The sequence below is a fragment of the Heptranchias perlo genome, chromosome 2 (genome assembly GCF_035084215.1).
Source record: "Heptranchias perlo isolate sHepPer1 chromosome 2, sHepPer1.hap1, whole genome shotgun sequence".
NCBI lineage: Eukaryota > Metazoa > Chordata > Chondrichthyes > Hexanchiformes > Hexanchidae > Heptranchias > Heptranchias perlo.
This window is the reverse complement of record NC_090326.1, coordinates 136439814-136453770: the sequence shown is the minus strand read 5'-3', so window position 1 is coordinate 136453770 and position 13957 is coordinate 136439814. Positions and strand designations below refer to the sequence as shown.

At 42.6% G+C, this 13957-nt stretch overlaps 1 protein-coding gene across 1 annotated transcript; it reads left to right on the top strand.

The window, feature by feature from the left end:
- The first annotated feature begins 8255 nt into the window (after positions 1–8255).
- Positions 8256–13381, top strand: LOC137332417 (paternally-expressed gene 3 protein-like). Its single transcript, XM_067996237.1, has 3 exons — positions 8256–9608; positions 9752–12331; positions 12983–13381. Exons 1-3 carry the CDS (start codon positions 8256–8258, stop codon positions 13379–13381), a joined length of 4332 nt encoding a protein of 1443 aa, XP_067852338.1.
- The last annotated feature ends 576 nt before the right edge of the window (positions 13382–13957 follow it).

Sequence of the window (13957 nt, the reverse complement as noted above, 5' to 3'; positions counted from 1 at the left end):
TGCGAAAAAGAATACACCTAAATGAGTAAACTTATAACATGCAGTATGATTGCAAATTCATTATTGATCAGTGTAGAATTATGCAAAGCTTTTGGGTTGTGGTTTAGGAGTTGGATTGAGACTGTCCAATCATACAGGACACTTACAGCTGCATTTAACACAGCACTTTCAAGCCCTCAATCTGATGTAGATTCAAAGGCTAGATCAGACTGACGGCTTGAAAGTGCTGTGTTAAACAGATTCAGAGCTGAGATGGCAGTGCTCCAGCCTACTGTATTACCCAGTTCCTTCATCTCAGTTGTTTGACTTTTGCATTTTGTTTTGCTTTTTCATTTAACCTCCCAGTTTTTTCTACTTTGCGTCCTATCAGTAAATTTTCAATCTACCTCTTTACTTTCCTTCTGTTTTTTTTGGAGGGAGAGAGGTTATCAGCAAATGTCTTTCTCATTTGCACACAGGTATAAGGGACATGGTTGACTGCGTGGACTCGGTTGGCGATTCCTTCAGTGCAGCTTAAACGTGTGCTTTAGCTGGAGGGTGGCCTTCAGCCCCAAACAGAGCCCACCCTCCTTTGCTGCACCTCCTGCAGCAGGACCCCTGACTCTGCAGCAGGAACGGGAGCAGTATTGCCCAATTATTCCACTTTACTGTCCCCACCACAACTTCCCCTTTAAAGATTGGCATTTAAAGAGGTGCTGCTTTGCCACACTATCCAATTCCTAGATAAGGGTGCTACCGGCCAAGCAATTGGGCAAGCTTTTCATGTGTCTATAGTCTACTTAAATGAGGGGGGGAGGTGAGGGAGTACCCATCAGAAAATTGGAGCTTCTGTCTTCTGCCTAAGACAAGGCCTTCTTCTGTAGCAAATTGCTGAGTAAGAACAAGATACTGTAGTGCAATGTACTTAGGGAGCTCAGACGTGCTATGCAATGGACTGCTAAGTTGTGGGTTCAGGCAGTAATTCTTCCACATACTAAGTTCCTGATCTAAACCATGCAGCATGGTGAGGCACTGAATGGAGATCAGACACTTCCCAACAAGGAAGGAGAGACAATCAGAAAGCCTGGCACTTCAAGCCGCTCTTTGCATCTCCTAGCACGCATCTATAGAACAAATTGTCTGAGCCATTGGAACAGGTCTTCAGCTTGATTTCAGAAAGTGTGTAATCTAGGGACATTTCACAAAGGGATAAAGAGAGAAAAAACAGCAATTACCAAAAAAGAAACACTGCTTTGTAAACTTTAAGTGATTCGGAGAGATGCCGAATCGGGAATCCTTACAGAATTGGAAAACAAATATTTTCATAAGCAATCAGCGCCAGCAATCATTTGCAGCATTTCTGTTAAAAGTTTGTTCATTCTACTTGCAGATTTGTGCTCTACTTACTGGATCTGATTTATATGCAACCCAAAAACTAAGGCCCAGAATTTGCTGGAGCCGGGCATCTCACAGCGTGCCCTGTTAGTTCGACTTATTCCTGCACCCTTCAGTTTAAAAATGTTTTGCCCACAAAGTTGCTGGAAGTGTGAGCTGATAACGGCACAGTGAGGGCAACGGGGCATCTGGGTCCCTGGTGAACAACATAGGAGAAACAGTCTCCTTAACCAATGAGATTAAAGGATTGAGAAATAAACAGAGGAAGGACTGAGAAGGAGGGTGAATTAGAGTGAGTGAGTTCAATGTCAAATCAGGTACAAAAAGAGAAATAAAGAGAAGGAAAGAAAGATTGGATTAAGAGAGAGAGAAAAAAGAGCCAGAAAGGAAAAGTAAAAAAAAAATTAATTTTAAAATTTGACATTTTTAAAATCTCCAACAACAATTCACTATCAGGAGGAATGAGATTCCACACTTATAACGGTTCACTTTCTGGGCAAGAGAGGTTGATTGGCAGTCATTAACAATTATCACATCGTTAAAAGGGTACTTACACTATTAATTACTAGACTTAACTTTCTGTGGCGAGTTTAATGGGCAATTAATGTTCAAATGCAGCAACTTCATGAAAATCACGGGGAGGTTAAGTGCGAGATGCCGTTTTTGCAAATCTAAAGGCGGAGCGGCGCATATCGGCCAGCAATTTGTGGCGATTCGCAATTCACAGGGTATCGCTTCCTTGCCACAAGTTAACACTAGTTAATTTATTTCATGTGTTTACTAAGTGCCCGAGGTTCTAAATCTTTACTTGAATTTGCTAATGATCAAACTACAATTTTGTTTTGGAGTGACCTGGTAGTACAGCACTGTTAGATTTTCATTGCTGTACTCTGAGCCACACTCATGACCTGTGCTGAAACCCAGCTACCAGTACATCCAAACAGTGCAGTTTCCTCTAGGCTACTATGTGCTCATTTTGCAGTGAGAGAGGTGACCATCCATCTCACTATATGGAAGTGTCTCTCCTTCTGGCTGATCAGTAGACCAATGGTGGCAGTACATGCCACAAGGAAGTATGTAACTGACTGGCTGCTCTGGGGGGCAGCAGTGGGGGGTGGGTGGGGACAAAGGGAGGAGATTAGTTTCAATTGTATCTGTTATTTTATGGAAGACTTTTTTTTTAAAAAGGAAGAAAGACTTGCATTTATATAGCGCCTTTCATGACATCAGGACGTCCCAAAGCACTTTACAGCCAATGAAGTACTTTTGAAGTGTAGTCACTGTTGTAATGTAGGAAATGCGGCAGCCAATTTGCGCACAGCAAAGTTCCATAAACAATAATGTGATAATGCCCAGATAATCTGTTCTTAGTGATGTTAGTTGAGGACAAATATTGGCCAGAACAGCGAGGAGAACTCCCCTGCTCTTCTTCCAAATAGTGCAGTGGAATCTTTTACTTCCACCTGAGAAAGCAAATGGGGTCTCAGTTAAACATCTCATCAGAAAGACAGAACCTCCGACAGTGCAGTGATTCCTCAGTGCTGCACTGGAGTGTCACATTGAGACTACAGCAGAGAACCAGGTCTTTCAACCCAACTGGTCCTTGCCAATGTTTATGTTCCACAGAAGCCTCTTTCTACCATACTTCATCTAACCCTATCACCATATCCTTCTTTTCCTTTCCCCCCATGTGCTTATCTAGCTTCCCTTTAAATGCATCTATTCCTTGTGATGGCATGTTTCACACTCTTACCACTCTTTGGGTAAGGAAGTTTCTCCTGAATTCCCTATTGGATTTATTAGTGACTATCTTATATTTATGATCTCTAGTTTTGGATTCCTCCACAAGTGGCAACATTTTCTCTACCCTATCAAAACCTTTTATTGTCTTAAAGGCCCTAGTAGGTCACTCCTCAGCCTTCTCTTTTCTAGCCTAAGATTTTGTGTTTGAGTCTCTGGAGTGGGACTTGAACACCCAACCTTCTGAGTCAGAGGTAAGAGTGCTACCAATTGAGCCACAGCTGACATAACTCATTGTTAAATGGACAAGAAGGACATTACATTTTATGAAGAGGCCACATCATCTCAGAATAAGCAAACCAATGTGAGAGTTACTCTGAAACTGTTAAATTTGCATTTTATGATCCAAATTTAGTATCAACAGTTTGAGAAATTGGTGTTTTCCTTCTTTAAATGGGATACTTTGTTTACAAAGCAAGGTCACAATGTGAAAAGTTGAAAATATTAATTTTAATTTCCTTTTATCTTTCACTAAATGTAGACTGAACATTTCTATTTTTCTCTCTCGTCCTTCCCCTCTTCCTGTGCCACATCCAATCCCCAGATGAATGGGTAGACAAACCACTTTCTCGCCAGTCCCTGCTAATGTTTCTTTCACTGTCCAATGGAGGTCCACGAGAACATCCAATTTTCTTTCAATGTGGCAGGCACCAGTTTCTGCTTGACATCTCACTGTAGTGTTGGATCTGAAATCAGGAACTCGCCCCTTGCAGGACGCAGACCCAGGTCCTGGCAGCTCCAACATATTGGGCCACCCTACAAAGACTTTAAACTATAACAAACTTATCTGTTATTAGCAATTGCAGCTTCACTTGTACTATTTCAAACATATAAGTGTATAGAATGTCATAGTAAATCAGAAGTTCTAGATCATACAGCCAAAATATATGTTTTTGTTGGCTATCTGGAAGGGGGTGGTTGGCAGATTCATTTCCCAAATCTGAACAAACATGAGTTTTTTTCCCCTGCATTTTTGTATAATTATTTTATATTGTAGCTTTACTGTAGTTATCTGTAATGGGCTGTGACTATAATTGGAATTGGCTATGCCAGCACAAAATTGGGAAATAAATGCACTACACAAGGGAGAGCAGAGTAACCAACCAGTATTAACATTTGGCTCCTCAATAAAGTGAGTAATGCAAGATTAGAAATCCAAAAAGCTTATTTTTAATGAATATAAATGTTAGAGTAGAGCCCACTGAAATAAACAATGTCAAACAATTTCATAACCAAGCAATCCCATAAATAATATTTTGGTTGAATACCACATATTTTGGTTACTAATATCACTCACCAGACATGTTTGGTTTCTAGTCCTGGGACCTAGAGGGAATGAGAACACCATAACAGTGCAGGTGTTGACCTGAGACCAGTACCTACTGAGAGCAAAACAGGACTGAGATACAGTGAGCAGCTCCGCATCTTTCTCTAACCAAAAAACATGATCTTCTTAAACATTAAGAACATAACAATATAAGAAATAGGAGCAGGAGGAGGCCAATACAGCCCCTCGAGCCTGCTTCGCCATTCAATAAGATCATGGATGATCTTCGACCTCAACTCCACTTTCCTGCCCGATCCCCATATCCCTTGATTCCCTTGGAGTCCAAAAATCTATCGATCTCAGCCTTGAATATACTCAATGACTGAGCATCCACAGCCCTCTGGGGTAGAGAATTTCAAAGATTTACATCCCTTTGTTTTGCACTTACTGCAGTTATTCATTTCCTGGATTTTATCTTCCACCTTTTGCCTAAATATGATTCTGGTACCTTCACACCCAAATTAATCAGACAGTTTATATTGATTCAAACTATGCAGTGTAACTGGCCTATAACCGCAGAAGTTTACAGCACAGGAAGAGAACGTTCAGGCCATTGCATCTATGCCAGGTCTTTGCTGGAGAAATCCAAAACTAAACTCGTTGCCCTGCAGTTCTGTATCTTCCTCTGCTTTAACTATTTATCCAGTTTTCACTTAAAAGAGGCAATGATCTCTGTCTCAATCACTTTGAGCATTCCACACTCCAGCAACTCTCAGCATAAAGAAATTGCTCCTAACCTCTCTTCTTACTCTCTAAGTGACCAATTGGCGATCCCCTTGCCATTGACTCACCAACCAGAAGATATGTTCTTTCCCTATTCTCTCTCACTAAAACCATTCAGAATTATAGAAAGCTCAATTAAATCTCCATTTAGCCTTCTCTGCTCCAGCAGAAAATTGTCCTGGTATCTCAAGTCTCTCCTCATAACTGTAGTTTCTCATCCCTGACACCATCCTGGTAAATCTTCATTGTACTATGTCTCTATGTCTTTAATGTCCTTTCTATAATGGGGTGCCCAAAACTGCACGAAGTACTCTAACTGTGGCCTTAACCAAAGTTTTGTATAAATTTATCATTACTTCTTTACTCTTATACTCCATGCCCCTATTTAAAAACCCAAAATGCTCTTGGCCTTTTTAACACGTTTATCTACCTCCACTTCCATTTTCAGAAAATTATATATTTGAACCCCTAAGTCTCTCTCTTCATCCACACCCTTCAGTGTCTTTCCATTGGGAATGCTCTAATTTCTTGTATTTTCTCCCAAATTGTATTAATGATACAGAATAGGGGTCCCCACCATTGGTAAATAGACCACATGGTTCAAGATCTTGACTTGGTTTCAGAAATAGTCACTTTTTCGAAATGGATCCCAATCTGAATGTTATTTGTAGTCAATACTTAATTGTTAGAGCTTGAAAGTTAAAAAGCAATTTTTGGAGCTATTATAATTTATGATCACTTTTATTTACTATTTAGATTTAATTTTTTTTAAATTAAATTCTTCACAACTGTTGACTCACATATGCCATTCGTTGTTAATTATAGATGGTCAAACAGATGTTCAAATTTAATTGAAACTGTGAAAATTAAAAGTAGTCCATACTTCAATACAGGGTAATGTCACCCTGGAGGTATTGCTCCACTTAAAGCAGAGGCTAATGTAGTGTGAGTGGGAATCGAATGTCTGTCAGAGTGATATTTGTTCTGCTCTGTTTCACTTTAGTTACCAATACAATAAAGTGGACGATTTTTGCTTTGTGAAACACTGGTGACAGAGCCTCACCAACACTGACTATATACAGAGCCTCACCCACACTGACGATACACAGTCTCACCAACACTGACTATATACAGAGCCTCACCAACACTGACTTTATACAGAGCCTCACCCACACTGACGATACACAAAGTCTCACCAACACTGACTATATACCGGGCCTCACCAACACTGACTATAAACAGAGTCTCACCAACACTGACTACACACAGATTCTCACCAACACTGACGAGACACAGTCTCACCAAGACTAACGATATACAGAATCTGACCAACACTGACAATATACTGAGCCTCACCAACACTGACAATATAAAGAGCGTCACACACACTGACTATACACAGAGCCTCACCGACACAGACAATATACAGAGCCTCACCAACAATGACTATATACAGAATCTCATCAACACTGACTGTACACAGAGCCTCACCAACACTGACTATACACAGAGCCTCACCGACACTGACAATATACAGAGCCTCACCAACACTGACTGTACACAGAGTGTCACCAACACTGACTATACACAGAATCTCACTAACACTGACTATACACAGAGCCTCACCAACACTGACTATACACAGAACCTCGCCAACACTGACTATATACAGAGACTCACCAACACTGACTATACACAGAACCTCGCCAACACTGACTATACACAGTCTCACCAACACTGACTACACACAGAGTCTCACCAAGACTAACTATACACAGAGTCTCACGAAGTCTGACGATACACAAAGTCTCACCAACACTGACTATATACCGGGCCTTACCAACACTGACTTTAAACAGAGTGTCACCAACACTGACTACACACAGAGTCTCACCAACACTGACTATACACAGCGTCTCACCAACACTGACTATACACAGAATCTCACCAACACTGACTATACACAGAGTCTCACCAACACTGACAATATACAGAGCCTCACCAACACTGAATATACACAGAATCTCACCGACACTGACAATATACAGAGACTCACCTACACTGATGATACACAGAGTCTCACCAACACTGACAATATACAGAGCCTCACCAACACTGACTGTACACAGAGTGTCACCAACACTGACTATACACAGAATCTCACTAACACTGACTATACACAGAGCCTCACCAACACTGACTATACACAGAACCTCGCCAACACTGACTATACACAGTCTCACCAACACTGACTACACACAGAGTCTCACCAAGACTAACTATACACAGAGTCTCACGAAGTCTGACGATACACAAAGTCTCACCAACACTGACTATATACCGGGCCTTACCAACACTGACTTTAAACAGAGTGTCACCAACACTGACTACACACAGAGTCTCACCAACACTGACTATACACAGCGTCTCACCAACACTGACTATACACAGAATCTCACCAACACTGACTATACACAGAGTCTCACCAACACTGACAATATACAGAGCCTCACCAACACTGAATATACACAGAATCTCACCGACACTGACAATATACAGAGACTCACCTACACTGATGATACACAGAGTCTCACCAACACTGACAATATACAGAGCCTCACCAACACTGACTATACACAGCGTCTCACCAACACTGACTATACACAGAATCTCACCAACACTGACTATATACGGAGCCGCACCAACACTGACTATACACAGAGGCACACCAACACTGACTACATACAGAATCTCATCAACACTGACTATACACAGAGCCTCAACAACACTGACAATATACAGAGACTCACCAACACTGACTATACACAGAACCTCACCAACACTGACGATACACAGAACCTCACCAACACTGACTATACACAGAGCCTCACCAACAATGACTATATACAGAATCTCACCAACACTGACTGTACACAGAGCCTCACCAACACTGACTATACACAGAGCCTCACCGACACTGACAATATACAGAGCCTCACCAACACTGACTGTACACAGAGTGTCACCAACAATGACTATACACAGAATCTCACCAACACTGACTACACAGAGCCTCACCAACACTGACTCTACACAGAATCTCACCAACACTGACTATACACAGAGCCTCACCGACACTGACAATATACAGAGCCTCACCAACACTGACTATACACAGAGCCTCACCGACACTGACAATATACAGAGCCTCACCAACACTGACTATACACAGAGTGTCACCAACACTGACTATACACAGAGCCTCACCAACACTGACTCTACGCAGAATCTCACCAACACTGACGATATACAGAATCGCGCGAACACTGACTATACACAGAATCTCACCGACACTGACTACACACAGAGTCTCACCAAGACTAACTATACACAGAGTCTCACGAAGTCTGACGATACACAAAGTCTCACCAACACTGACTATATACCGGGCCTTACCAACACTGACTTTAAACAGAGTCTCACCAACACTGACTATACACAGCGTCTCACCAACACTGACTATACACAGAATCTCACCAACACTGACTATACACAGAGTCTCACCAACACTGACAATATACAGAGCCTCACCAACACTGAATATACACAGAATCTCACCGACACTGACAATATACAGAGACTCACCTACACTGATGACACACAGAGTCTCACCAACACTGACAATATACAGAGCCTCACCAACACTGACTATACACAGCGTCTCACCAACACTGACTATACACAGAATCTCACCAACACTGACTATATACGGAGCCGCACCAACACTGACTATACACAGAGGCACACCAACACTGACTACATACAGAATCTCATCAACACTGACTATACACAGAACCTCACCAACACTGACGATACACAGAACCTCACCAACACTGACTATACACAGAGCCTCACCAACAATGACTATATACAGAATCTCACCAACACTGACTGTACACAGAGCCTCACCAACACTGACTATATACAGAATCTCACCGACACTGACAATATACAGAACCTCACCAACACTGACTGTACACAGAGTGTCACCAACACTGACTATACACAGAATCTCACCAACACTGACTATACACAGAGTGTCACCAACACTGACTATACACAGAATCTCACCAACACTGACTACATACAGAGCCTCACCCACACTGACGATACACAAAATCTCACCAACACTGACTATATACAGAGCCTCACCATACTGACTATACACAGAGCCTCACCGAAACTGACAATATACAGAGCCTCACCAACACTGACTATACACAGAGTGTCACCAACACTGACTACATACAGAGCCTCACCCACACTGACGATACACAAAATCTCACCAACACTGACTATATACAGAGCCTCACCAACACTGACTGTACACAGAGCCTCACCAACACTGACGAGACACAGAATCTCACCAACACTGACTACATACAGAGCCTCACCCACATTGACGATACACAAAATCTCACCAACACTGACTATATACAGAGTCTCACCAACACTGACTATATATAGAATCTCATCAACACTGACTATGCACAGAGCCTCACCAACTCTGACTATGTACAGAATCTCACCAACACTGACTATATACAGAGCCTCATCAACACTGACGATACACAGAGCCTCAACAACACTGACAATATACAGAACCTCATCCACAATGATTATACACAGAATCTCACCAACACTGACTATGCACAGAGTCTCACCAACATTGACTATAAACCGAATCTCACCAACACTGACTATACACAGAGTCTAACCAACACTGACTCCATACAGAGTCTCACCAACACTGACTATACACCGAGTCTCACCAACATTGACTATATACAGAATCTCACCATCAATGACTACACACAGAATCTCAGCAACACTGACTATACACGATTCTCACCCACACTGACGATATACAGAATCGCACCGACACTGACAATATACAGAGTCTCACCAACACTGACGATACACAGAGCCTCACCAACGCAGATTAGAAACAGAGTCTCACCAACATTGACGATGCACAGAGTCTCACCGACACTGACTATACACAGAATCTCACCAACATTGACTACACACAGAGTCTCACCAACACTGACAATATCAGTCTCAACAACACTGACTACACACAGAGTCTCACCGATACTGACGATATGCAGAATCTCACCAACACTGACTACATACAGAGTCTCACCAATACTGACTATACACAGTGTCTCACCAACACTGACGATACACAGAACCTCACCAACACTGACTATATACAGAATCTCACCAACACTGACTATATACAGAGCCTCACCCACACTGACGATACACAGAGGCACACCAACACTGACTACATACAGAATCTCATCAACACTGACTATGCACAGAGCCTCAACAACACTGACTATACACAGAACCTCGCCAACACTGACTATATACAGAGACTCACCAACACTGACTATACACAGAACCTCGCCAACACTGACTATACACAGAGCCTCACCAACACTGACTATACACAGTCTCACCAACACTGACTACACACAGAGTCTCACCAAGACTAACTATACACAGAGTCTCACGAAGTCTGACGATACACAAAGTCTCACCAACACTGACTATATACCGGGCCTTACCAACACTGACTTTAAACAGAGTGTCACCAACACTGACTACACACAGAGTCTCACCAACACTGACTATACACAGCGTCTCACCAACACTGACTATACACAGAATCTCACCAACACTGACTATACACAGAGTCTCACCAACACTGACAATATACAGAGCCTCACCAACACTGAATATACACAGAATCTCACCGACACTGACAATATACAGAGACTCACCTACACTGATGATACACAGAGTCTCACCAACACTGACAATATACAGAGCCTCAGCACAACTGACTTTACACAGCGACTCACCAACACTGACTATACACAGAATCTCACCAACACTGACTATATACGGAGCCGCACCAACACTGACTATACACAGAGGCACACCAACACTGACTACATACAGAATCTCATCAACACTGACTATACACAGAGCCTCAACAACACTGACAATATACAGAGACTCACCAACACTGACTATACACAGAACCTCACCAACACTGACGATACACAGAACCTCACCAACACTGACTATACACAGAGCCTCACCAACAATGACTATATACAGAATCTCACCAACACTGACTGTACACAGAGCCTCACCAACACTGACTATACACAGAGCCTCACCGACACTGACAATATACAGAGCCTCACCAACACTGACTGTACACAGAGTGTCACCAACACTGACTATACACAGAATCTCACCAACACTGACTATACACAGAGCCTCACCAACACTGACTCTACACAGAATCTCACCAACACTGACTATACACAGAGCCTCACCGACACTGACAATATACAGAGCCTCACCAACACTGACTATACACAGAGCCTCACCGACACTGACTATACACAGAGTGTCACCAACAGTGACTATACACAGAGCCTCACCAACACTGACTCTACGCAGAATCTCACCAACACTGACGATATACGGAATCGCGCGAACACTGACTCTACACAGAATCTCACCGACACTGACGATATACAGAATCGCACGAACACTGACTATACACAGAATCTCACCGACACTGACTACACACAGAGTCTCACCAAGACTAACTATACACAGAGTCTCACGAAGTCTGACGATACACAAAGTCTCACCAACACTGACTATATACCGGGCCTTACCAACACTGACTTTAAACAGAGTGTCACCAACACTGACTGTACACAGAGTGTCACCAACACTGACTATACACAGAATCTCACCAACACTGACTACATACAGAGCCTCACCCACACTGACGATACACAAAATCTCACCAACACTGACTATATACAGAGCCTCACCAACACTGACTGTACACAGAGCCTCACCAACACTGACGAGACACAGAATCTCACCAACACTGACTACATACAGAGCCTCACCCACATTGACGATACACAAAATCTCACCAACACTGACTATATACAGAGTCTCACCAACACTGACTATATACAGAATCTCATCAACACTGACTATGCACAGAGCCTCACCAACACTGACTATATACAGAATCTCACCAACACTGACTATACACAGAACCTCACCAACACTGACTACATACAGAGTCTCACCAACACTGACTATACACAGAGTGTCACCAACACTGACTATACACAGAGCCTCACCAACACTGACTCTACGCAGAATCTCACCAACACTGACTACATACAGAATCGCACGAACACTGACTATATACAGAATCTCACCGACACTGACAATATACAGAGCCTCACCAACACTGACTATACACAGAATCTCACCAACACTGACTATATACGGAGCCGCACCAACACTGACTATACACAGAGGCACACCAACACTGACTATACACAGAATCTCATCAACACTGACTATACACAGAGCCTCAACAACACTGACAATATGCAGACTCTCACCAACACTGACTAACACAGAATCTCAATAACACTGACTGTACACAGAGTCTCACCAACACTGACTATATACAGAATCTCACCAACACTGACTATACACAGAGCCTCACCAACACTGACGATACACAAAATCTCACCAACACTGACTCTATACAGAGCCTCACCAACACTGACGATACACAAAATCTCCAACACTGACTAAACACAGAGTCTCACCAACACTAACTATTTACAGACTCTCACCAACACTGATTATACACAGAGCCTCACCAACACTGACTACACACAGAATGTCACCAACACTGATCATACACAAAGTCTCACCAACACTGATGATATACAGAGCCTCATCCACACTGACTATAAACAGAGTATCAACAACACTGAATATACACAGCGTCTCACCAACACTGATGAGACACAGAGTCTCACCAACACTGACTATATACAGAGCCACACCAACACTGACTACATACAGAATCTCATCAACACTGACTATACACAGAGCCTCAACAACACTGACAATATACAGAACCTTACCCACAATGATTATATACAGAATCGCACCGACACTGACAATATACAGAGACTCACCAACACTGACGATACACAGAGCCTCACCAACGCAGATTAGAAACAGAGTCTCACCAACACTGACTATACACAGTCTCACCCTCACTGACTATAGACAGAGGCTCACCAACATTGACTATGTACAGAATCTCACCATCACTGACTATACACAGAGCCTCACCAACACTGACTATACACAGAGCCTCACCAACACTGATGAGACACAGAGTCTCACCATCACTGACTATACACAGAGCCTCACCAACACTGACTATAAACAGAATCTCACCCACAATGATTACACACAGAATCTCACCAACACTGACAATATGCAGTCTCACCACCACTGACAACATACAGACTCTCACCATCACTGACTATAAACAGAGTCTCAATAACACTGACTATACACAGAGTCTCACCAACACTGACTACATACAGAGCCTCACCAACACTGACTATACACAGAATCTCACCAACACTGACTACATACAGAGCCTCACCACACTGACGATACACAAAATCTCACCAACACTGACTATATACAGAGCCTCACCAACACTGACGATACACAAAATCTCACCAACACTGACTATAAACAGAATCTCACCAACGCTGATGATACACAAAATCTCAC